This window comes from Bipolaris oryzae (genome assembly GCF_000523455.1).
Source record: "Bipolaris oryzae ATCC 44560 unplaced genomic scaffold scaffold_147, whole genome shotgun sequence".
Classification (NCBI taxonomy): Eukaryota; Fungi; Ascomycota; class Dothideomycetes; order Pleosporales; family Pleosporaceae; genus Bipolaris; species Bipolaris oryzae.
The window spans coordinates 48,749-73,526 of record NW_006911423.1 but is presented as its reverse complement, the minus strand read 5'-3'; the positions used below and the strand labels follow the sequence as shown (position 1 = coordinate 73,526).

The window sequence follows — 24,778 nt, the reverse complement described above, 5'->3', positions numbered from 1 at the left end:
ATAAATAGATCAGCCTCAGTATAGGATTTTAACACGTTGTGTTGTTGAGACATTACGCGTTATTGTTGTAGAGGTGTGATAGTTTGGTGGGGTGGCCCACATACTGGGGTGGCCCGCTTACTGGTGAAACACGTTATAGTTAAAGAAGCTAAAAACACTTAAGTATACTAGCGTCTAGAGCTATTAGGTTATAATATTTATAGCTTATATAAATTACTATAGAGGTTAATATCTAGATTCTTTAGTTCTTATAAACTAATAGCTAGTATAGAGTTATATATTTATAAGTACTAAATACTATTAACTTAAGGTTAATAGGTTATACTATAGTTAGAGAGAATAGATAAATTTTCTTAGTAAATAAGTCTAATAGGGCCTACTTTAGACTAGTTATCTAGGCTAGACCTTAATAGTACTATAGTTTTAATAGTAATCACGTAATACGTTTAGCGATACTATATAATATAGGTTAAAAGGGGGGGTACTACGTAATATAGATTAAAGCTAGAGTAGCTACTAGATATTATAGCTAGAATAACTACTAAAAGGAATAAGGTATTAGAATAGTATATAGTATAAGTATTATCTATCCTAGTAGTTACGGAGGTGAGCTAAGTACAGGATCCCAGCCAAGGCGCTATACCCAAACAGGGTAGCTCCCGGCAGTGCCATAACAGCATGCACCCTTACGGATTTCGATCGTCTGCTGGCACCGGTTCAGACTCTTGTCCCTTGTTTAGGACACGAAACGACATGATAGAGTATCGAATCTTGTCGGAGAATTTGGACGTTTCGAAGCGTATCAAGATACTATCGCGCACTGAGTCGACAAAGACAACATGCCTTTATGTCGTGCTGCCAGGTCACAGTAAAGTATCGGGCAAAGCAGTCAGGAAAATTCAGCCAGGCTCCGCCGTTTCGGGCGAAGACTGCCGGGTCCCCGTGCTTCGGCTCCGAGCGGAAGGCTATGTAAGTAAAGGCTATTGTTAGCAAAGATCTTGTGGAGTTGGTAGACAGGTACGCACTCAATGGCTTTCAATTATGTTGGCGGCTTGATATGCATACCTCACCACCGCTCTCTGATGATTGGAGAACAGTCGAGAGATGGTGGCTGGCGTCATGGGAAAGGCCAGGCATGGCCTCGTCACGTGACAATTACGTGCAGCTGAGCATGACTAGGTCAAGATGATCAAGTGCAACTGACCCGAGATAAGAGGTTTTTGGCCATCATCAAAGTTCAATAACCTTTTGCTTCAAACGCGAAACCACCCAATCAGTCCACCATCCTACGTGTTTTCCTGATTGAATAAAACCTTCCCAGTCAATATCGCACTGAACGTCTGATCAAATTCCCTCTACGGTCACTCAACCCATAATGATTAGTATTGCGAATCCATTCCCCATCTGTATTGTAGCGATTATGAAGCAACAAGCTGTCTAGAATCACAGTGTACACTTCGGGTTATACTGCCGGCTGCGAGTCGGCCCTAAATAAATACACGCACAGCGCTCTATTGTACTATTGGATCTTGGCAAGTGCCCGTCACTGCAGCAGTCACTGGAAGTGATATTCTTGGCAAATGCAGTTGCTACCTAAAAATGATGGGGTGCTCCGTCTATTTCTTCTGAATAAGATACTAAATGCGTCAAACCCCACGTTTGCATGGCACAAAGCTGGTAGAACCGGGGCCCCAGATTAGAGTTTTGATATCATCGATAACTGATTATGCGACATGCATGACATTAATTATAAGCTGCGGTATCACGACAGATATTCCAACTCTGACAGATTTAGTGTAGATCCATTTTTTGAAAATTCGAAAACGAGTGTGATCATTACCAGCAAAAAATATCCCGCATCAATGAACACATGACAGGACTACGTACGTAGTCTAAGACGGAGTGTTCCATGTTGATGATGCGGGGTATTTTCGGTGGGTCTCTCGCCCAAGAAGTATGAATTTCTTCGGTCCACATTCCCAAACATGTGTTGCGATATCGACTTGGTAGTCTTATATGGAGTGACACCAAACAGACTAAGACTTCGCGTTTGTGCTTCCGAGCAAGTATTGCGATCTTGACTCGAAGACCTGATCCAGAATGGCCCTGGGCAGATTTTTACGACAAATCCTCCGTATGCAAGTAGATGTTTAGACACTGAACTTATGATTCTACCTCAATTGACTCTTCACCGGAAGATGTTCAAGTCTCTTTTCAGCCTCCAGCATCTGCAAAGGTGGATGTAAAACGATTCGCACCAGGTAAATATAACATCTTCCAGAACCAATATTCAACATGCATTCTTTCTATCCCACCAGTTTAACCTAAGTCAGCGCAATCAGTGCTTCTGCCGTGTGGGTTTTGGAACACAACGGAGCAGTTGCAAGAAGTATCTTCGACAAACAAACTGGCATCGTGACCGCTCAGTCCGCTTCCACTAAATTTGCTTTGACTGTTAAAGTGCCAAAGGCGAAACCAGGTGCGCCTCTACATGCGGAGGAGAATCTTGTTGTGCAAACCCCTTTGCACGAAGCAGCTTCTAGCCTGAATTCGACATATTCGAGAGATGCACAGCTCGCTGACAACTAAGCGACACTTAACACGGGCAACTGCTACTAACTCGCTCCAAATCTCGAAACTCACAGCCGTCAACCAAAATCAGCCATGAGTCTTTTCCCGCCTTCCCCTCGTCTCCTAGAAAGAGAAACAAGATATTAAGTCAAGATCCCGAATAAGACTTCGACCTTGATGTCTCCAAACACCACAAACTCGCCACCTCCCACCTATTCATAGCCCAATATTCTCCAGCCCCCACCAATGCAGCCACGTACGCCGCCCTTAATATCAATGCCGCGAGCACCTTAGTCCCAAACCTGCAGCTACACCCTCTTCAAGCGCAAATTCACCACCCCACCTCTTAATCACCTCACCATGGCCACGCGAGAACGTACTTGATCATCACATCCTAGTTCGTCAACAAGCGGTACGCTAATAGCTTGTAGAATTTCTCTTGTAGCGCACGGGATGATGGTGTCACCGACTCTACCGGAAGAGCCTACACTTCGACTGGGAGATGTTGTTGAGCCATGTCTCAGGACCACATCTATACGTACGGCGCGTGATACTCTGCTTTGTAGCGTAAGGTCTAAACATGTTTGCTTACCGGTAGAGTCACTCTTATTGTTCTTGTACGATGTCTCATCCCTCCACCACCAACGATTGCACAATCGTACTTAAAATGCAGCGCATGTTCAACATTCCAGTCTCAATTCCAACTTCAAATAATCTCAAGTCTTCTAAGTTTTTCACTACTTCAACAAACACTACAAACGCCTATATCTCCAAAACTTTAGATCACGCCTTCTACTACGACTATGAACGTACCCATCCCGCTCCTCCCAAGCGACACAACCATGAACGTACCCGTCCCCTTCCTCCCAAGCACCGCAACACCTGATTCCAAAGATATAATGGTTGGAAACATGCCTCTCTCGATCTTCATTCCCATTTGCATCTTCGGACCGATGCTCTGTGCGACGCTGGTCCATCTTTACGTCAAGAAGAGCAGGCAGGTGGATCGGGAAATGGATCGGCAGTGACAAGGCGGAGATGTGGAAATGCAGCTTCGGGGGTTCTTGGGGGCGCTGGAGCATAGGGGACGGGAGACTGTGAGGGAAGTTTAGAGGTGAGTTTTTTTTTTCGGATGGGATGGCGTTTAGTTGGGAGGCAGAGGACATGTGGATGAGTGAGAAGCATGTTTTGTGCAAGGTTTCGGCAACCATAGATTTTGCATCGTGTATTTAACTCCGCACTACCCTATCCTAACTAAGTTCTGAATTTCCTTTTTCTCGGTAAGCCGCCTTGCTGCATTCCGCCATTCGGCCGTGTTCGGCTCGTCCCGTCTTCTCGGGAAGCGGTTTGGCGCTATGCCTTGTTGAACACATATGGTCTTCTTCCACCCGTATTCTCAACTATCGGGTGGTTTCCCAGCGAGTCTTAGTCCATGCTGTCAAGCTGCCATCTGATATAAAGTTTCATGGCTTCTCGAATCATACTAAATTTACGTCTCTGCCTCCGAGTCCTGCTGGGTATGATGACATTACGCGAAAGGAAAAAGTCGTCAGAGTCGTCAAAGTCTGAAACATAATGCACCACGCCGTCAGCAACTATAAAGTCTCGGTCACTGCTGGTCTCTCGTATGCTTGTTGGTTTTGAATGCGAGACTTTTGGGCACTTTTTACTTTGAGATGATGGTGTCTGAGTTGCTGGAGTCTTGCGTTTTGATTCTTTCGCGGAATGATGTGAGTGTGCACTTTGTGTTTGTTTATTCTTAGTGGCTGACTTTGACCGACCAGGCTTTGCCGTCGGTGGTGGCTCTGGTACTGGTTCATCCTCATCCCACTTGAAGATGGGATCACTCAGATCTATCTTAATCATAGTCTTTTGTGTATCCGAGTTGCTGTTATTGACTATGGCACCTTCTATATCTGATTTATTAACAAGTGTTTGTGGTTGTAAGGAGAGTTGTGTGGACGTGCGCAATGTATCTGGTGCTTCGCTCATCCGGATAGCCTTTTTCTTGGCTTTAGAAAGACGACCCTCACTATCGATGATAAGATAATATAGATCTCTGACTGGTAGTGCTGGTGCCACAGCCATTAACTGCGCAACCTTTTTTCTCATCTCAAAGTCGTCTATGTCTACCAATCTCATGTCTTTCTCTCCACTGTTTGTAGTTCCGTAGCGATCACCAGGCAATTTTGTAAACGTAGTATCTCTCACCATTGGTGTTTTGGGGGGTGAAGTCCGGGGAGTCTGCTGAGATTGAGGTGGGCGGTACTGCAATGGGTCAGGCGTATTGGATTTGATGCGCGAGAAAAGCCTAGAGTTTCTTGCGTCGCGCATATTGGTCGGCCGGACTGGCGACCGAAGATCATGCGTAGGTGAGATGTCGCGCAAGATGAGTTTGGGAGACGCCCTAGCGTCACGCATCCTAGGGTTCAATTTGCCTGGTGTCCCCGACTGCGCTGAATTGTCGTCAAGTATGATTGGTATCTCGCAAGAGGCTCCCAAGCGTCGATCCGTGTCAGTTTCCAGGTTTCTCTTTGTGTCGCGCATCGATCGCAGAGGATTCTTGGGGGCTCTGGATGGAGACACGGGTGGTTTAGGTATGGCTACTGAGTGACTGCGCTTTTCTCTGTCGCTATTTCGGCTCATCTTGATCTTCTTAGGTTTCCGGATTCGACGATGTTTGTTCAGAGCAGAGTCCGTGACAGATGCCGCTGGGAGGGCCAACTTGCGAGCGCGTAAACGTTGCAAGGCTGATATTTCGCGTAAAGACATGACATGGAAATGCAATGGCTCATGTTGTTTCTTTACACCATACTTTTCTGCGAACAAAGATTGGTATTCTTCATTAAAACCAAATGGCAAGAGGACGGGCAAATCCACATTCATGGTAAGTATACCGAGAGCGAGCCGAAACGGGATCCGGCCGAACGATAGACGAGGTGGGTTAGCGAGCGAGACGACATTTCGCAAAGGATACAGTAAGGCATAAAGTCGCCATGTCTTAGGAAGTGTAACGCGAAGATCCAGGTAGCATCACGTGCGGCAGTGTCAAACGGAAGCTGTAGGTGGGGTAGCTGGAGATGGCGTGGGGTAGCTTTTGGCGGGGCTGGTGTGGCGCAGGCCCAAGTGTGGCGCGTGCAATGCTAAGGTGGTAGTGCCACGCCTTTAGTGGCTGGGAAACTGCCAACACTGTGCACTCTCTGGTGTACTAGACATCTTCTTTTTGCTCTCAACTACTCGTTCAAAACCGATGGGCAAGATCTCCTCCAGCATCGTCTGATCGATCTGCAGGAAACGGCCAGTGGGCAGGCGGATTGGTCACATTCTGACTGAGGGGCAATCGTTGAACGCCAACGCAAAAAGCAACTGGCAAAAGAAAACATGCACAGTCATTCAGGGGCAGAGAAGGCTGGAGAAACTAGTGTTAGAGACTGTCATCGTCTAGGCCAGTCGGTCTGCAAGTGTTGCTCGCTGGGTGGGGCCGACGAGGACCAGGTGTAAAGACAACGGCCATCTCCTTGTGCCTGGCCGCGCTACGCTTCGACACGAGGGCGAGCCACCCCAGCCATCTCCACTCAGCACGTCAACAGCACGGCGACAACATCATCACGACAACTCAGAGCATCCACACCCACAGCCTGACCGCCCTTGTCACACGCGCCAGCTGTCTTGCCTTTATGAGCGCTGCCGTCGCGCCGTATGGGGCAGGTTCCAAGAGTCTACCACCGTGATTTCGCTATTCCAGGTTCCCGTCGATCGCGAATGGCTACTGGTAGCATAGGCCATGTGCCCGCCCCGACATTTGCTGAGTACGTAGACGATCCCTTCCTGGACCAACGGCGCGATGAGGCGGATGCATCGCAGACACAAGAGCAAGACATGGCCGACTTGATCCATCGCGCGCCGTCTCCGGGGGCGTCGCAATGCTCATCGGCGCAACAGTCGCAGGCATCCGCGCAGTGCATCGCACTGCGCCCTGCCCTGACGCATCGCTTGTTCTCTCATCATCTACACGTACGAGCATTAGCTAAGCTGCAACGCGATAGACTACTCTCTGGACCCATGATCGATATATACGTAGGCGAGTCGAAGCGCCACTGGGCGCTGCACCGCAACCTGCTGTGCCACCACTCCGAGGCCCTCGAGAATGAACTCCTGGGCGATGCCAACGGCAATGCGAGGAAAGACCGCCTCGACCTGCCCGACCATGACCCGGCCGGCTTCGAGCTGCTGGTCAAATGGCTCTACCAAGGCAGTCTGGACGACGTCTCAGACATGGCCGATGAGAACCAAAAGTATGACTATGCTGTGAGCTGCCACAAGCTCTACCTCCTTTGTGAGCGCTTCAACATGACCCAGTTGAAGAATGTGGCCATGGATCAGTATAGAAAAGGCCTGCATGAGGCTGAGTTGGTCCCCGACCCCGACGAGATCGACGCCATCTACCGCAAGAGCCCGACCGGCTCGCCCTTTCGTCGCCTGATGACGCGCATTGCCGCTCGCCAGATCATGGACCCCGCGAATGAGCGTGACGTTGAGACATACCGCGAATGCTTCACCAACAATCCTGACTTTGCCATCGATCTGGTCAAGGCCATCAGGTCTGGCACTGGCGGCATGTTGTTTGACGACCCAACAGATAAGGGAAACGAGTGCCTCTATCACGATCATGAGGCCGCACCCAACTGTTACGTCAAGGAGAAACTTCGAGGGAAGCAAGGTGTGTAGCTCTGCTTTCTCTGCAGTTCATTTCCAGCTTCGCCATACTTTCTCTACCCCTTTTTTGATTGTACAACCCCCGTAGTAACTCCAATTAACCAGCAAAGAAGAGGATCGCCCAGTCATCCATCAAATCAGTCCCCTACATAAACTCCGTCCAGCCGAACCGCCCTCCCCTCCCCCATCTCCAGACAGAGCCGCTCCCTCATTCTCCACCGCCTCCTCCCCCGGCAGCTCGCCCACACGGCAAAAACCCCCTTCGCCGCTGCCTGACAAGTCCGGCGAGTTCGACAGTTGGTACATCGAAGGAAATGGCAGTCGCTACTCAGCCGCCCAATCCAGACGCCTTTCGGGACAGGGAGAAGGACATGGAAAGGCTGCGCAAGGTGACGCCTCCGGATCGAAAACGCCTCGAACGGTTCCAAGTCAACGGGATGAGGATATACGAGCCACAACCAGTCCTCGACGAGCGCCTCCAAAGCTTAGAAGACAGACATCGCCTAGTGAAGGATAGCCAGGTCATTGATGGAATCGACGGTGAGGGCCAAGGAGGGCCTGTGCAGCCGTTATACCAAACGCCCATACGCCGCGGTATATGGGAGTGGGCCAAAGGAGGAGCCGGCAGAGGCAACACCATTGGACCTATACCCGAAATTCCAGACGATTTCGGTATGCCGTCTACCACTGATTCCGAGAAAAACGACTTGTATTCGGAAGAGCAAGTCGCGACTTCTAAAGTCACAGTCTTTGGATTATCTCATTCTCACATCAACCCATCACCATCATTTTCGCAGACAAAACGATCTTCAGACGAGCTCGTAGCCGCATCGTCGGCCAACACTACCCCGGCTACCCTTAACCGTCCCACTGAGCAGTGGACGAATGGCAAGCAAGTCATGCAACAACCTATATCCGAACATAGTAGTCCTCTTACACCAGAAACACCAACACCAGCACAGCGCCAACGGGATATGTCGGTAGATGCCAACGGCACACCCTCAAAGAATGCGGTAGCCAGGGAGAACAGTGAGGTCGGTGAACACGTGTCAAACGGTGCATCACAGAAGCCAAGTTCGACAACGCAGGCTTCTGACCCACCCCACTTACGAACATTCAAGGTCACCCTCGCTCCCAATATGCTTTCACCAGCTCGAAATAGCCCAGGCGCAGCAAAGTGATTTTTCCCCTTTTCAGTTTTGATTTCTTTGAATGATACCCGCACATACAATTTGGAGTTGTGTTTAGTTTAGTTACAATATCACTGGTTTATATAAACGCGTCTTGGAAGTGTTGCTGGACTTCATTATGTGCACTAAATTGTAGTTTCTCCTTTTACTACGGGGTGTTAATACGTGGCATCGCATCACGTGCTCGACTATACGTTAGCCTTGCTAATGCCTACACTTCTTTGAGCATCACGCTAGAAAATCATGTGTAAGTTTTGCATTATCATTGTTAGTGTTTATTTTTGTTTTTCTCCTATATGGACTCCAGTTCTGGACACTTGTTATCGCAACGATCGAAACACATCCTTTTATTAGGGAGGGTAACACGAGCGCGGGGACATGACCTCCTAACGCCTGCACTCCCTCGCACAGTGACCACACACTTCCCACCCCAGAGTACCTAGCGCGGACACCAGGGTAGAAAAAATGTAACAGTACCTGGTAGATTCGCGGTCTTGTACCCAAAACCGGCAACCCACCCCCAGCAGGGTAAAGACTTTCATCTTCGGGGAGGCGTGCAAACCCCAAGGCCACACACACACACACACTTCGTCTGACATGCATCGAGCTGTGCGCCGATGATTGTGCAAGCAACGCATCCCCCCATCGCCCCCTATCAGCTTAATACTCCCCCCCATCAATATATAAGTAAGCAACATGCAAAGGTAAACATGGATGTATGGAATAGACTGGGATGCCGCTCCGGGCGCCAAAGCAGGGGTTCATTGGTATACTGTACCGAGTTGATTGGACGCCTAGGGGAACGAGGTAAGTAGTACAGCCTGTTAGATAAAACGGAGTTGGTGGCGAGGCTGAAGGGGGGGTTTATGCGACATTTGTAAACTTGCTCGGTCCCCGAGAAGGAAACGGGTTGAAGTGAGGCGATTGCAAGTTTTGTTCTCTCTTTTTTTTGTTGTTGTTGTTGTGACGAGTTGGAGTGGAGACAAAGAACGGTTTCCTGCTACTATTCTATCACCACTCCCTTCAGTACGTCTTCTTTTCACAATGGCGATGACGACGCCAGCTGCTGCGCTCCCGACGGGACCTGGAGGTATGCCGGGGTACATATGGAACTTACCTGCGATGCCGCCGCCCAAGGGGCAGACGTCGAATTTCGTGAATCCAGAGTCTCGCGATATGGAGTTGATTGTTATGAATGCGGTGTTTTTGAGTGCGACGGTGTTGGCGGTGGCGGTGCGGTTTATTGCGCGGCGTACGGCTAAGGATGTAGTTGGTTGGGATGGATGTAAGTTGAACAAGAAAGAGAGTTTCTTTTTCGTCTTGTGTGGGTACTTATGTGGAACAGTGATGTGTATTCTTGCGACGATGGCTTCGGCTGCGCATAGTGGACTTATGATTTCGGGTGAGTGGCGCCATTGTGGTGTTCTGGCATGGTGCTGATGAAAAGGATTAGGTCTCAATATTGGATATGGAAGGCATCTTTGGGATATTCGCGCCGTCACCTTGACGCATTCAAGGCTACTGGTATATTCTCTTCCCATGTATAGGTTGTCGTTGATATCTAACTTGGTACAGCAACTCAATCAACTATCCACACTATACATTGTCGGTATCTGCTTTGCCAAACTATCCGTCCTGCTACTCTACCTCCGCTTCTTCAACGTCGTCGAATTCACCCGCCACCTCATCTACTTTGGCATCTTCTTGACGCTGCTATCATCTGCGGCGTTCATGGGCCACGAGATTGCACAGGCAGTACTGTGTATGGGTGTGTCGGCTGTGTCGAATCAGTTCTGTAAAGCAGTCAACAAGGTCGTGACTATTCAAGCTGCTGTCAATGTCTTTATCGACTTTTACATTCTGGTAATTCCTCTACAGCAGGTATGGAAGCTGAATATGGATTTTCAGAGGAAACTCGGAGTTTGCGCCGTGTTTGGAGTAGGTCTTGTGTAAGACACCCCCCTAACATTGCATTATTTTTGAAGACGAAACTAATTATAGAAAGGGCGTGTATCGTCAGTGTGGTTCGCATGGGATGGTCAATTCGAAATCTCAACGAGTCTGATCATTTCTGGGCAGCTGTTCTGACCTCGGAGATGACGATCGTAGAGTTGAACACAGTCATTATTGCGCCTTGTCTGGTTTTTGCACCGGCTTTTGTGAAGCGCAGCAGAAGCGGACTTTCCAGCCTTCGGACAAGACTGGTTAGTAGCGGGCAAAGGACACCGTCCAAAGACTCGCTCTCGGATGTATACCACGACAAAACGTACAGCGACGCACCGAAGCCTCAGATTGTGCCGTTGCAGTTTGTCATGACTCCTAAAGACTACATTGAGCCTGCGAAACCCGCTGCCGCACATGGCCGGTAGGCATCGATTGTGATGATATTTGCCGGGAGGTTGGAACCAAGCGGTTTTTGGAGACTGTGGCTCAAAAAATTGTTTCTTGGCCACACACAAGTAGAAGCTGGACCTGTGTGTTGGGTCTAAAATTCTTGCACAGTTTCTAAGTACAATACCCCTCGTTAAATCAATTCAAGAGCATGTTTATTGCGACTAAGCTACAAGTAACTTCTCGATAGTGATAAGGGCCATTCCAAAGCCGCACAAAAGAACCTTCGAACAACACATCTATACCATCATCTATTTTTCGTCGAGATAGAAAAGCACTAGCAGGCAGCACACTCACCGGTCCGTGTGGGTCGAATGCAATGCAACCCAGGCCTGCTCACAGCGTACAAGCTTCATCCACGAATAGTTTTCAATCGACCATCATGCTATCACAACCTCTGGGACCCCGCTACCTTCCATCCAATAACCACGCGGTACCCCGTCATCGCCCGATGCTGCGAGGCCGCCCCCACCAGCATCCCTCCATTAGTGAGCAATGTCTCTTTGAGCATTAGCGCTGGACACAACCCTCGCCACAGGGTTTGTGCTTATGAGAAACAGCGTGTCGGTACCCAATGTGGCACAGCATCAAGCTCAGGATGAAGGCTTTTTTGCCTCCCGCTGCTTATCGCGGGTTTATTGATGCATTTAATTTAGCCTGCATCTATTGTCCCGCTGCGCCGTGGCTAATGGGGGCCCGCTCTTTTGGTGTTTCCGGGACGGGAGTTCCCCCGCCTACTTAGTAGTAGCCCACCAAAGAACGTTGGTCCGCTGAGTGTGCATGTGGATCCCGGGGCTGCACCGTCTTTCTTTGATCAAAGGGTTCCCCTAGTATTCCCTCACGCACCTATTCTTGTCAGGCTTGCGTGGCCTCAATGTGGATCCAGAAGGGAGTACGTACCAGAGACTTGTTTTCGCTTAGTTTCTCGTCCGACGCTTTTGCGAGTGAAAGGGGGGCTGGGGATTCTGCGGCACAGCATCGTACGATGGGCTGTGATTGGCTGTGATTGGAGAGACTGCACTGCGTTTGCTCCTTCACTTTGCGTGGGAATTGCTGGGTCGCTGTTGCCTTGTCACGCCTTGACCGCGTTGCTCCTGTTTGTTTGCCAAAAGCTTCTTTTTACTCCTCTTCGCTCACCATCACACCATCGGTCAAGATACCAATTCCACGACTGCACCACAAAGACTCAATTCATTGTATTGGCCATCAAGAACTGCCATCATGAGCGACACCACAATTGAAGGCCCGGTCCTCATCTTTGGAGGCTGCGGCTTCCTTGGACACCACCTCGTCCGGGAATTTGCTCGCGCGACGCCAAACCCCAAGATCTTCGTCGTCGATGTAAACACTGAGCGCAATCGCAACCCAGAAGCCACCTATCTTACTGCAGACATCCTCAAGCGCGATGAGATAGCCAAGATATTCGACCAAGTCAAACCTCAAGTCGTCCTTCACACGATTTCGCCCAGCCCATTCGAAGTCAACCACTCGATTCTGGAGAAGGTGAACGTAGTTGGAACAGAAAACATAGTCGAATGTGCCAAAGCCGTCGGCACTGTCCGCGCATTCCTATACACCTCCAGCTCATCAGTTGTCCACAACCAGCGCCAGCCTATGATCGAAGCAACCGAAGCCTTGCCCGTGCTCTTCTCTCCTGACCAGCCAGAATACTATTCGCACACCAAAGCACTCGCCGAAAAGCTCGTGCTCGCTGCAAACCGTCAAAATGGCATGTTGACGGCGGTCATCCGGCCTGCCGCACTGTATGGTCCCGGTGACGGACAAATGACTACTAACGTCACCAAGCAAGCTCTCACCGGCCGCGCCAACATCCGCTTCGGTGACAAATCGTACCTCTACGATACATGCTACGTGGAGAACTGCACATATGCCCAGACACTTGTCGTAAAAGCGCTCCTTGAAGCCTCTACATCCGCACCACTCCCTGCAGACCAGAAAATCGAAGGCGAAGCCTTCTTCGTCACAAACGACGAGCATATCCCCTTCTGGAACCTCTCCCGCCTTGTCTCCGAGCTCCTCGGCTCCCCCGTCCCAGATGACCAAGTCAGAAACATTCCCATCTGGTTCATGAAGACCTTCGCCTTGTTGAGTTCATGGCTCTACTGGATCTTCTCCCTCGGCCGCAAGCAGCCCAAGCTCACGCCGTGGGTCATACGTCTCCTGACCATGGAGCGAACGCTGTGTATCGACAAGATCAAAATGAGACTCGGATACAAGCCCAAATTCAATAACAGGCAGGGCTGGGAAAAGGCCATCGAATGGGCAGTGCCGAATATCAAAGCTGAGAAAGGGGGTAAGACTGCGTAGGCTGCAGTTCGTGTGACACTGATTCATTTTCCGGTGTACAGTAAATCACTCTATCCCATTCTCTCTTCCTCACTACTTTCTAAAAATAACAATATACTGTAAAAAAGGGTAACCATCTGCATAACATGCCAATGAGATCCATGTTCCTGGAATTTCTGCCTACCTCGTACACATGTCCAGTGTACTGATGTGATGACTTCATCTCACACACACCCCTTGATACGAGCATCACTTGTCTTATATGCCTACTTATCACACCGACCAATAAAGCCCTGTCTCATACCTTGAACAGCGAAAAAAAAAGGTAAATTTCTGACGTAAACATGGCACTGCATCACACCCTTCACACCCTCCTTCCCGATCGAATACCCCCCCGTCTATCTCCGGTTGAGATACCACCAGCTCCGGGGGCGGTGCTCAGATATAAGAAGTGGGAATGATCCCGAAGGAATAATAATTCTGATATGGAGTAAATTGCACTGCTTATTTGATATATCGACATCGGCGAAGAGAAAAGTGATGATGGCGTTTTTGATATACTTTTTCATTACAGCCTCGATACTACTTACCCACTACTTCCTCTCCTCCTCCTCCTCCACCATCATCCAAAAACCCAGCCAGAAAAAGACGCCCCCATGGCTCTCGTACAGACTCCCCTTTATCGGGCATGCACTACATTTTCTCACAGACCCATATAACTTATTGGCAGGAATCACGTATGCACTCACTCACTTACTCCCCCTACACTTCTCCCACATCAAGTCAAAGTGGCATAAAACTAACACAACCAGCCACCCCGTCCGCCTCCACCTCCCCGGCACAAACCCCATCCTAATCCAAGGCACCTCCAACATCAAGCGCCTGCTAAAATCCAGTTCGCACACGAATCCCTCCCACGCTCAGACGTTCATCGCAAGCCAACTCTTCGGCATGCCCAAGCACGCAGCTCAGCTCTTCCAGCAGGATGACTCCGGGTATGCTGCTACTCCCTTACCAAACTCACGTGTAGAAGGGAAGAATAGAATTTGTTATAGAGATAGGAAGATTCTACTGGATATGCTGCAAGGGAGTGAGGTAGCGGGTGCAATCGAAAGATTCAGGGGCGCATTTGAAAAGAGAATGATGCGGATATGGGAGGGCATGAGCGACCAAGGTGAAGAGTGGATTGAACAAGAGGATTTGTGGGCTTTTCTTACAATGGAGGTTACGCCTGCTGCGGTTGAGGCGTTGTGTGGGAAGGTACTTGTGGAGGAGGTGGATGGGGAGTTTGTGAGCGACTTTTGGGCGTTCGATGAGTGGGTGCCTACTATCACCAAGGGAGCGCCTAAGTGGCTTTTCCCGGGGGCGTATAGGGTTAGGGATAAGTTGCTGGGGAGTCTAGTCGAGTGGCGGAGGGTGTTGTTGCAGCGGCAGCAGCAGCAGGGGAGTCATGGTGGCAAGGCGGATAACGCCTCGCCATCGATGATGGCAAAGATGGATCTGCTCGATGTCGATGGATGGTCTATGCAAGCGATCGCGGCGTCAGATCTAGGCTTGGTATGGGCGTAAGTTCCTCCTCCAGTCTTCTGATTGCAAAGACAAGGGAAGATTGGCTTGTAAGCGCCGTGTGTGATGGCGCTTGCAGACCTCACTTTTTTTGGTTGTCTTTTACTCCTTTGCTGACCACCCTCCTAGGTCGAATTCCAACACCATTTCCGCCATTTATTGGCTGAATGTCGAGATCTTCCGCTCTCGGGAACGGCTGAGGCGTATCCGAGCTGAATGCTTGAATGCAGAACGCAGCACCAGCAGCCACAACACCAACGACAGCCATGCAATTCAAGGCACACCACTACTTGATATCGACTTATCGGCCCTACTCACTCAGCCATATCTCCAAGCCTGTTTTGCAGAGACGCTCCGTTTGCGGACCCACATTTTTATTACCAGATTCGTCGACACTCGCGACATGGAGATAAATGAGTGGTCGATCCCTGCCGGCAGTGTCTTACTCACCTGCTCATCTGTACCGCATATGGACGCTGCGCTGTGGAAGACGAATAGCCATGCCGCATCGGCATGCCCACTTACAGACTTTGTGCCGGAGCGTTTTCTCAAAATGCCAATTGGTATCTCTAGTAACGGTCCGGAGCGGGGCACATGTAAGCTTAATGCAGACGCCTCTCCCTCTGTCGATCCACCAGGAAAACAGCCACCAGACACTTACCCCACGTCTTGCGAATCCGCCCAACTGCAATTTTCCACAAAGGGGCTCGACGGCATATACGTCCCGTTTGGTGGCGGTGCGCAAATGTGCCCTGGTCGCAAGCTGGCAAAAGCAGAGACATTCATCGTAACGGCTGTATTGGCATCCCTGTTTGACATTGAATTGTGTGTCCCCCAGAATGAGATACCGGTCAAGTCGAGTCACTTTGGCACAGGTGTCAGTAAGCCTGCGGCCAAAACACCTTTCCGTATTCGAAGGCGACAAACAGGGTTAGTGAGCTGAGTTGAATGAGATAGCAGATTTGACATGTAGTCTATACTTGGTTACAAAATTTCCTCCTCATGCCCGTGAGCCGTCGGATGATACTGCGGATGAGAATCGAGTACCCTGATCTTATTCGATCTTTGTGTTATCGAGGCCTGAAATAGGGTTGCACAGAATCAGACAGAATCCATTTCGGCATTGGTTCTCATGTGCGCTCAGCCACGTACGTCTTTCTAGCGCTGTATAATCCTTGCCCTGCATAACGGGATTTGTCCTCGTTGTGGTAGAATACGCGAGATCCTTGTGTCCGTTGGGCAGCTGCAAAGGATACTGTAGGTCGTAACACCACCTGCAAGTGTTACCACAGTACTGGGACCGTATGAGAAGACACAAGGCTGATTTCAAAGGCAGATTCGCAGTCGAATCCTGTTCAGTCCTAAAATACTTTCGGTCAGTGAACTGGCTGAATATCGTCCTGGCCCCCACGCCAGGCTCCAACGCCTATTCCCCGGAGGCAAACTCGTGAAACTGTCTGGTGATGGAGAATAAGACAATAATATCCGGACTCGTGTTTTGTGGAGTGATGACCAAGCCTGCATATACTGCGTACTCGAGGTGATCGCCGGCGGCATAGTCTTTCGTCGCCACTTCTCCTTTCCAACCATTTCAAGCCCCCTTTTTGCTATGAACAGTACAAACGAAGAGATCTTAAAATCGTTACAAGACCACCCGACTACTTGGACGTGTGCTTCAATTGCTTGGCTTCTGAGCTGTGCTTTTGTCTGGAAATTGGAACTGATGGCACTGGAACAAAATATGGCATCGCATCATGCGAAGAACAGTCTTGACCCCACTTCGAAAGGTACCCGTGATATCAGTGAACTGAAGAAGTTGCCGTGGTATACGCCGGAAATAGGCAACAAGCTCAACGAACCGATGCAAACGTTGTTGGAAGAGTATGGGAGCGTTCCACGATACATCCAAGAAGAACACATCCACCGAGTCGTGAGTACTACACTTGGTATCTCGAGGCATGCTAATGAATGCAACTTAGCGTGATGCAGCCTTTGAAGCCCTACCGATCGGAACAATTGGCGAGTTCTGGTTCCTTGTTCTTGGGCTCGCTGAGCACCCCATGTACGATCGTATCGTCAAACGACTGACACTTGGTAATGACACTCCCCGGCCAACTTTGATCGATCTGGGGACCTGCCTCGGTCAGGATATACGTAAGCTGATATATGATGGCGCGTCGCCTGATCAGCTTCTGGGCGTGGACAAGTTCCCCCAATTCTTAACTGTCGGTCACGAACTGTTTCAAGATCATGCGGTCACTAAATCATGCTTCGAAACTGCAGATGTCTTTGGCGAAGAGGAAGCTGGTGTCCTTAACACGACCAGAGGCTCTTGGGATATCGTAACTTCCGCGCAGCTGTTGCATGCTTTTGACTGGGCAAAGCAGAAGCACGTAGTGAAGCTCATGCTGCAATTAGCGCGTGGCAAGGGTAGCTGGATAGCGGGCTTACTTACGGGTGGTCTACAAGGTCATTCAGTTCCTGTTCCACCTCCACTGGTTCCCGTTGGCGTACATGTGGAACGTTACATTCACTCGGCAGAGACACTGCAACAGCTCTTTCAAGAAGCATCCGATGAAGCGGGGCTATCTATCAGCATTGATGTGCGATATCAAGAGGATCCTAACAGCTTGTACACGACTGAAATCACGAAGGGTTTCTTTACTTCTTCTGAGGCGAGACTTTTATTCTATTTTGTTGAGATTCTTTGAAGGTTGGGCGTGGGCATTTCCCGTTTAGTCCAAATAGTATGAGTAAAAGAAATTGTGGCTCACGAAATAACACATTTTTGATATATGTCAGTTCAGAAGAATATACAGAAATTCGTATCGATGAACCATAGGTAGCTTGGTGCACCATGACGTCATCTCTAAGACTGACTCGCTTCGCGATATCAATCTCAAGTCTCACGACTCGCATCTTTCCTCCCTCTGTCGTTCATTCTAACTTACAGAAGCAACAAGCATTGTCATCCAACGATGCTTGTTTCCAAGCTACGATTGGTGATATGGATGCACCGCGGACCAAACGTCCAGAATCAGTGCAAGAGCCGTTCGTTAGCGAATGGAAAATGGAAGCTACAAGATGCATGTATTCCTTCGCTCCATCCACCTAGCCGAATAAAAAGCAAATCTGAAATTCTCACTGCCGGTCATCTCATCTCTGTTCTCTCTGTAAGAGCTCGAGAAATTTAGCAAGACATCATGCCTATACCCTCAGTGATGTTTCCAAGTCCCATTGATATCCCCTCCCTCCTTCTTACCTACATCCCCTTTTTCCTCACCATATACACCCTCGTTTGGACCCTCTACACCCTGACCCTGCACCCGTTATCCCGTATCCCCGGCCCCCTTTGGCCGCGCCTATCACGAACATGGCTGATGTACCACCATTACGCCGGTGACATAGACATAGTAACGCGGACCCTGCACACGCAGTATGGCCCCATTGTACGCATTGCGCCAGACGAAGTCACAGTCGCGGATCCAAGCGCGCTGCCTCTTATCTACTCCGTTCAAAAGGCGTTGCAGAAAACGGATTGGTATGTGCCGTGGCGGCCAAAGGGACTGAGCTCGCAACCGGATTTGTTTACAGAGACGGATGAAAGGGCACATACGGCATATAGGCGGATTGTAGGGGGGGTGTATTCGTTGTCTAGTATGTTGAAGAGTGAGGCAGGGTTGGATGAGATGTTGGAGCTTTTTATGGAGAGGCTGGGAGGGTTTGCGGACAGTGGGGAGGCGTTCGATTTTGGACTTTGGTTGGAAATGTGAGTTCGGTTGCATTATCAAAAACCAAAACTGTTGTGCTTGCTGATTAGTATGAATGTATAGGTACTCATTTGATAACATTGGAGTGGCATTCTTCGGTCAAGCGTTTGGGTTTGTGCGTGATAGTGTCGACTACAACGGCTACATTCACGCCGTACATCTCGCAATGCCTTTTCTTGCCCTCTTGACGGTGACGCCGTACTATGCACGGCCGTTTCTATTTCTTGTTGCTGTGTGCATTCCGAAACTGCTCAGGGCTGTGCTGGCGGTGGAGGATATCAAAAAGACGGCGATCAAAGAGACTAAGACAGCGACTGAGCGGACTTTCGAGGTGACGGGAAAGCGACCTGATGTAGTCTCTCAGCTTTTAGCAATTGTGCAAGAAAAGGGTGAGAAGGTGAACTACTCGCACAAGGAAATCACGTCCGACATGTGGGTAGGAATGTACGTGTTCTTAGCATGGATGTACGACATATTGTGCTAACGAAGCGTAGCATGGCCGGCGCGGACAGCACATCGATAAACATGCGTTCGATAATGTATTTCCTGATGAAGAATCCGGAGAAGTTTGAGAGAGCGCGGGTAGAAATCGATGCAGCTTTTGAAAATGGCAGTCTTTCATCGCCCGTGCAATACAGTCAGGCATCCACACTCCCGTACCTGACAGCAGTGGTGAAGGAAGCCGGGCGACTGTTCCCTGCATTCTCAGTGTCGATGCCTCGGTATGCGCCCATTCGGGGTCTCACGCTTTGTGACAAATATATTCCAGGGGGCTATACTGTGGGCATGAACCCGGCGATTGTCCAACATGACACTGGTATTTTTGGAGAGGACGCACTCAAGTTTAAACCCGAGCGATGGCTTGAGAGCAACGAACGCACACGGGCAATGGACAGGGCAATCCTGGCATGGGGGGCTGGGACGCGGACGTGTGTTGGCAAACCTGTAAGTGGCTCTGGGCGTGGCTATCAAACGCCCGCGCTGACAGTGCATAGCTTGCCTTGACACAGATCTACAAAGTAACGGCAGAGACATTGCGCCGATTTACTTTTGAAATGGCACACAACCGGCCGTGGAAGGTTCACAACTGCTCCTTCAATGTGCAGACTGATGTGGTGTGCAGATTCAAGAGGAGAGATTTGAGCGCCACATAGAAGGCTGTGGCCTGCATCATGCAGGATCTAGCTGTATACAACAACGTATCCCTTATCAGCAAGGGAACAGAAATATTAGTCAGATGGAGTGCAGGATCATGATTCCTTTGGTATAGAGCACGGATGCACAAGGCAGCGGTGACAACGTGGTTACTGGGAAGACCCTCGCAAGCATGCGCCACGAAGGAGATCATCCGAGACGAGAATCAACAGATGTTGGGAGAATTGCCGTAACAGGTATGTTGAGACGTGAAACTGCCGGGCTGAGTGTCGTTAGCGCCCTAGGATAGATTGCTGCCGGCTAGATGTCGCATGTGAGTTGCATCGGTTTTTGAGTTTGTCGAGGCCAGCGAAAAGGACTCGTGGGGCCGTGCGCGAGTACGAGGTCTTGGAGAAAAAGCAAAGAAAGGGGCTGTCTCTTGTTGGGTAATAGTACGAGTAAATATAAGGCCAGACCTGATTGTGACACCAATGGAACATAACTGGGTCGTGTCATTTGTCAGAACTGCTTGATTTGTTGAAGTTCATATTTCTATTCCAGTTTCTGAGGAATTCGTGCTGATGAAGTATCAAAACTGGTCAATGCGAAATGCTTGGAGCCACTGGATTGATGGATACAACTCCGCCCAGGATGCGTGTAGCTAGACGGAAAAACCTGTAAGAGTACCAAGATCTAACTTGGCAAATGGGAGGAAACCGGATAGGGGTTGGTGGAGGCCTGGCCTGGTCTGGCGTGCACTTTCCTGTATCACACCCCTACATACGTACATCTGAGCGATACTATGTGTCTCCAAAGCTTAACATAGAATCTGGTTAGAGCTTGCTAGATGGTGCTTCGCTTGGTTGAATTGGAACCAGATTATGCTGTGGGGTAGGGACCAAGGGCGGGGTGAATGGACAGTCCATGCCACCAAGTGCATTCCAATTGCACTGCCGTATTTGTCGCGGCGCTAGTCTTTGTGCAGAAAATACCGAGGAATGATCCTTTTTGTGTTGCTGAATTTTGATGATGGTTGAGTGGGTGTTGGGGTCGAGGCCAAACAGGCTAGAAGCACAGATGATGATTGACACCGGGGTGCTCTGGCGATGACGATGGCTCAAAACCCGCCTTGCTACTTGTTCCCTAGTCGCGTAATCGCTAGCCTGGCCTTGCGGCTGCCACTCCCTCCCAATGTGAAGCTGCACACGTGAAAAGCAGGTGTATCTTGCATTACCTTTTTTCCCTTTTTGCTGAATGTGCTCTGTTTGAAGCTCCATGTCGCGTCCCAGTTGCCTACCGTGATTCTGAACCAGCGCACCCCAGCAGCCCAGTCGAGATAGGAGACAACATCCAATGCCCACCCAGGAGCGACACTCATGGCACAAGCCTGAGGTAGCCAACCTGCCGCCAGACTCGTATACTGCGCAGAGATTGGTATGCAATCCCTGCCATGTTATGCAGGCCATAGGCTGAGTACGAGAATTAGCAACATGCCACGCCTGAACACCTTCACCTCACCTCGAGGCGCTACTTCATCGGTCCTATCCCGGTACGCCCTCTCCCCAGCAGCCTGCCCCGGCGGTGTCCTGCAGAGACTAACGCTCCACCTAGACAGCATGGCTGAACAAGAATCGACGCGACTGGTACAAGCACCACCTGCGCATCAACTACTCGACCCGCGCCGGAACCTTTTCCTCGGACCCCCGCGACGCTCGCCAACGACGACTAAGCGGTCTTGAAGGCCCCAGTTCTTCCGCCCTCTTCCAGCACAGCTTCCCCCAGCCCCAAGACCTTGATGCCGAGGAGGAAGAGACGAGGGAACGAGAAGGAGGACAGAAGGGAGACGTGCAGTCGTCAGAGACAAGCGGCACGAATGGGAAAGCTGCTGCGACTGCGGTATCCCCACCTGCCTTGCAAATACCTCGAAGTTCAGACCAGAGAGAGGATGTGGTGACCGAAGCGGAAGAAGAGCACTGGGTTGACGCGCCTTCTGAACCTGAGGACGAGGATGGGGACAGCGACGACGATGACGACGACGCCCACCATGACCATGACCAAGGCATCCCCGCCCCTCCACTGACAACACGACGGTCAAGCGAAAAGACATTTGTCACCGCATCCTCTATACCAATAACAGAGCCAGACAATAGCGAAATCACAGAAGACCAAGACCCTCAACAGGAGGAACGGCACCCGGTAGAGCAAAACGGCTTACAAGTCCCTTCGAACGGAAGCGAACCAGGATCAAAGTCGCTGGGCAAGCGCCCGCTACTCAGCATAGAGAGCCATGGACATCCTGCGTCAACCACTGGAGCTGCTTCTGTAGATGCTAATTCAACATCGTCTCTGTTGCCCAACGCTGACACCAACAAGGCACCCGCTCTCGCTGACATCGATCCAAACCCACCCGCCAAAGGCATACTGGCCAAGGTTAGAAGGAAGTCCGAAATGATGTCTTCTTCCTCTGGGCAAGCACAGGGCGCAGACGCCTCACCAGGAGAGTTGACGCGCAAGAAGTCGACAATGCGAAATCTGGTCAAGTTCGATGTCCCGGAAAATTCGAGGCGTGCAGCCGTCCACCTCAAAGCCAAGAAAGCACAGATGACGGTCCAGCGAGCAGGTACCAGGGTTCGACGAAAGCATATCAAAGAGGGGCTTGTTGTTAAGATGGAGCGCATGCTTGTTCGTGTCGATGCTGCAGCAGAGGTTCCGGAAGATTTTGATGAGAACGTCAGCCAAAGAGTCGTGTCTCGCGTCAAGAACAAGTGGCGCGAGTACATGGTTGTCTGCCGTCACAGTCACGTTGATGGTGCTGACTTCGTGCTGCAATTCTACCAGACTCGAGTCATTCCAGAAATCGAAAATGCAGGCGGGGGCAAAAAGGCGGCATACGAAATTCCACTCAGTCGCAAGACCAGCAAGGCCAACCTATACTCTGCGCTCGACAAGACCGTGGTCGTTTCAACGCCAAGACGTCCCGAGACCTTGATCTTTATCATGCAAGCTCGCACTTCCTCGAGCGCTGCCGAATGGTATACCTTCATCAGGAACATACTAGGTTGGCAGCGCGCTTCTGAACTCCAAATCAATATACCCGACATGAGCCTAAGCGTGAGCATAGTAAATCCTTTTGCTCAGCTGGAATCCTCTCAGAACAAAGTACAATGCGCGGATAACACCGACGAAGCCTTGCTTAAAACCATGCAAGAGGAGGAAGCTGTTGCAGAGAATCTGATACGACGCTGTCTGGATCAACTGGAAGACGAACCGCAATGGGCCGATGTCCTAGCATCATGGATGAAAGACCAACGCATTGGTCTTGCCTGGAAGCGCTACGACCGGCTTGAATGGATCCACGGGGCCAATGAACGCAAGATGTATGGCACCATTGCCATGCTCAAATCACATGAGCTAGAGCTGCGACCCAAGACACATTACCCCACGACTGCCATTACGCGAAAGAAGCACAAGACGCTTACCGAGCCGGTCCCAGTTGAAGGCTTCCTCATTCGACTTACTGGACAACGGGGTCGGTCTAAGCGCCTAGGGCTCATGTACCACAAGCAATTGTACTTTGCTAGTCATGATCAGTACTTGGTCTTTTCTCGCCCGACCAAAGCGACTCCGCCACCGCCACCAAAGTTACCAGCTTCAGAGAACGCGGCTGTGCCAACAGCGGATGCAGTTAGAGATGCGGTACCAGACAGCTGGGCAGTAAACCCATACAGCCTGCAGCATGGTCAGATTGAATGGCTCATGGAAGGTCACTCTGGGACAACCGAGGCCAGACGACTGCACGATGAGGATGCAGCAGATGAGGCTGAGCGCAAAGAACAAAATCTCCTCAACTGTGACGGTTATATTAACCTGACTGACGTTGTCAAAGTCCGCAAAGCCCGATTGGGCGCTAGTGCTGCTGATGAGGACCTTGAGGAAGGTTCGGACGTGGACTTTGACGAAGACATTGATGACTCTATGAACAACGACGGAGTGACTAATGACCTGGATCTTGATCGTACCCTGGAGCTTGTTATGAAGAATGGCCTCATCATTCGTCTACAGGTATGTGTCTATAGAGTGCTTGCTTGTGTGCCGTTCTAACATAATCATTAGGCTGCGAATAAAGCCCGTCGAAAAGAGTGGATACAGCATCTCCGCGCCCTTGTCAAATACTGGAAGCATCGCACTGCATCTGATATTGCTCTCTACAAATCTACACGGAGTCGCAACCTTAGCGCCCTTAAGATTGACGAAGAAGCTGAAGCGCATGTGGGCCAATTTGCTCGCAAGTGGGAGGTAACGCAGTCCTTTGCTTCGCCTGAGCTTTACAACATGTGTGGCATCGCTTGCTGCCGACCTATTCACATGAGCGGAATGCTTTACCGCAAGCCTCGTATACATGCTCCGTTTACGCGGTGCAGCGTCCTGCTCACGGCTGGTACACTTCTCATCTTCCGTGATGTATTGCGAAGCAGAAGTGGAAAACAACTCGCGCATGTACACCATGAGCGAATGGCCAATCTGGACCTCAAGGACTGCTACATCTATTCTGGTCTTCTCACCGAGAATGATTTGCTATATCAAAATCAGACTTTCGATGCAAACAAGCCAGGGCACCACGCACTTCCGCGCATCTACCTCGAAGATGGCTGGACATCGACTGATGAAGACGTCATGACGACGTTTGTCATCTGGCATGGAAAAGCCAAAAGTTGGTTCCGCGCCGAAGAGGGCGCCGGGGGCGGTGAACAAAATCGAAAAGAAGGAAAGAGAACCAAGTTGAAGAGGGTGGCCAAGCTGGGGAGCAAAGGTCGTAGCGTAGTCTTTAGGGCTCGGTCACGTGCAGAGCGCGACCATTGGGTGCTGGCAATTCAGAATGAGATTGAAAGAGTGCAGGAGAGTGCCGCTGACTTTAGACTAGAAGAGAGCATTCAGTGAGTGATATGGGGTTGGGATAACAATTGGTGTGTTACGGCGCAGAGGACCGAGGTGGGTCCCGAGGTAACGCAGGATGCTTGTATCATATGTACGCTGGAATATTGTTTTATGGTGGAGGGCATTGGCGTTTTAATGATGGCTAGCATTCATACTGAGCATATTTAGCGTTTTCTAACATTGTTTAATAGCTAGTAA

The 24,778-nt window shown here is 50.1% G+C and overlaps 8 protein-coding genes across 8 annotated transcripts; 7 read left to right on the top strand and 1 right to left on the bottom strand.

Annotated features, from left to right (window-relative positions):
• Positions 1–3,996: 3,996 nt before the first annotated feature.
• On the bottom strand, positions 3,997–5,457 carry COCMIDRAFT_103834 (uncharacterized protein; the record flags this gene model as incomplete). Its single annotated transcript, XM_007692979.1, has 2 exons — positions 3,997–4,777; positions 4,928–5,457. 2 exons carry the CDS (start codon positions 5,455–5,457, stop codon positions 3,997–3,999), a joined length of 1,311 nt encoding a protein of 436 aa, XP_007691169.1.
• A 495-nt stretch (positions 5,458–5,952) lies between these two features.
• COCMIDRAFT_39612 (uncharacterized protein) lies at positions 5,953–8,468 on the top strand (the record flags this gene model as incomplete). Its single annotated transcript, XM_007692969.1, has 4 exons — positions 5,953–6,024; positions 6,075–6,279; positions 6,317–7,291; positions 7,393–8,468. The coding sequence occupies 4 exons, from the start codon at positions 5,953–5,955 to the stop codon at positions 8,466–8,468; spliced, it is 2,328 nt and encodes a 775-aa protein (XP_007691159.1).
• Positions 8,469–9,521: 1,053 nt separating this feature from the next.
• On the top strand, positions 9,522–10,846 carry COCMIDRAFT_29042 (uncharacterized protein; the record flags this gene model as incomplete). Its single annotated transcript, XM_007692962.1, has 5 exons — positions 9,522–9,762; positions 9,823–9,879; positions 9,931–10,001; positions 10,053–10,426; positions 10,483–10,846. The coding sequence occupies 5 exons, from the start codon at positions 9,522–9,524 to the stop codon at positions 10,844–10,846; spliced, it is 1,107 nt and encodes a 368-aa protein (XP_007691152.1).
• Positions 10,847–12,089: 1,243 nt separating this feature from the next.
• On the top strand, positions 12,090–13,196 carry COCMIDRAFT_103766 (uncharacterized protein; the record flags this gene model as incomplete). Its single annotated transcript, XM_007692978.1, has 1 exon — positions 12,090–13,196. The coding sequence occupies one exon, from the start codon at positions 12,090–12,092 to the stop codon at positions 13,194–13,196; it is 1,107 nt and encodes a 368-aa protein (XP_007691168.1).
• Positions 13,197–13,718: 522 nt separating this feature from the next.
• On the top strand, positions 13,719–15,684 carry COCMIDRAFT_39609 (uncharacterized protein; the record flags this gene model as incomplete). Its single annotated transcript, XM_007692968.1, has 3 exons — positions 13,719–13,912; positions 13,988–14,740; positions 14,871–15,684. 3 exons carry the CDS (start codon positions 13,719–13,721, stop codon positions 15,682–15,684), a joined length of 1,761 nt encoding a protein of 586 aa, XP_007691158.1.
• Positions 15,685–16,482: 798 nt separating this feature from the next.
• COCMIDRAFT_103832 (uncharacterized protein) lies at positions 16,483–17,452 on the top strand (the record flags this gene model as incomplete). The annotated part of the gene is made up of 2 exons (XM_007692977.1): positions 16,483–16,671; positions 16,721–17,452. 2 exons carry the CDS (start codon positions 16,483–16,485, stop codon positions 17,450–17,452), a joined length of 921 nt encoding a protein of 306 aa, XP_007691167.1.
• Positions 17,453–17,962: 510 nt separating this feature from the next.
• COCMIDRAFT_103822 (uncharacterized protein) lies at positions 17,963–19,665 on the top strand (the record flags this gene model as incomplete). The annotated part of the gene is made up of 4 exons (XM_007692976.1): positions 17,963–18,510; positions 18,575–18,955; positions 19,006–19,456; positions 19,507–19,665. 4 exons carry the CDS (start codon positions 17,963–17,965, stop codon positions 19,663–19,665), a joined length of 1,539 nt encoding a protein of 512 aa, XP_007691166.1.
• A 1,333-nt stretch (positions 19,666–20,998) lies between these two features.
• COCMIDRAFT_8081 (uncharacterized protein) lies at positions 20,999–24,583 on the top strand (the record flags this gene model as incomplete). The annotated part of the gene is made up of 4 exons (XM_007692959.1): positions 20,999–21,079; positions 21,132–21,194; positions 21,257–23,707; positions 23,759–24,583. 4 exons carry the CDS (start codon positions 20,999–21,001, stop codon positions 24,581–24,583), a joined length of 3,420 nt encoding a protein of 1,139 aa, XP_007691149.1.
• Positions 24,584–24,778: the final 195 nt, after the last annotated feature.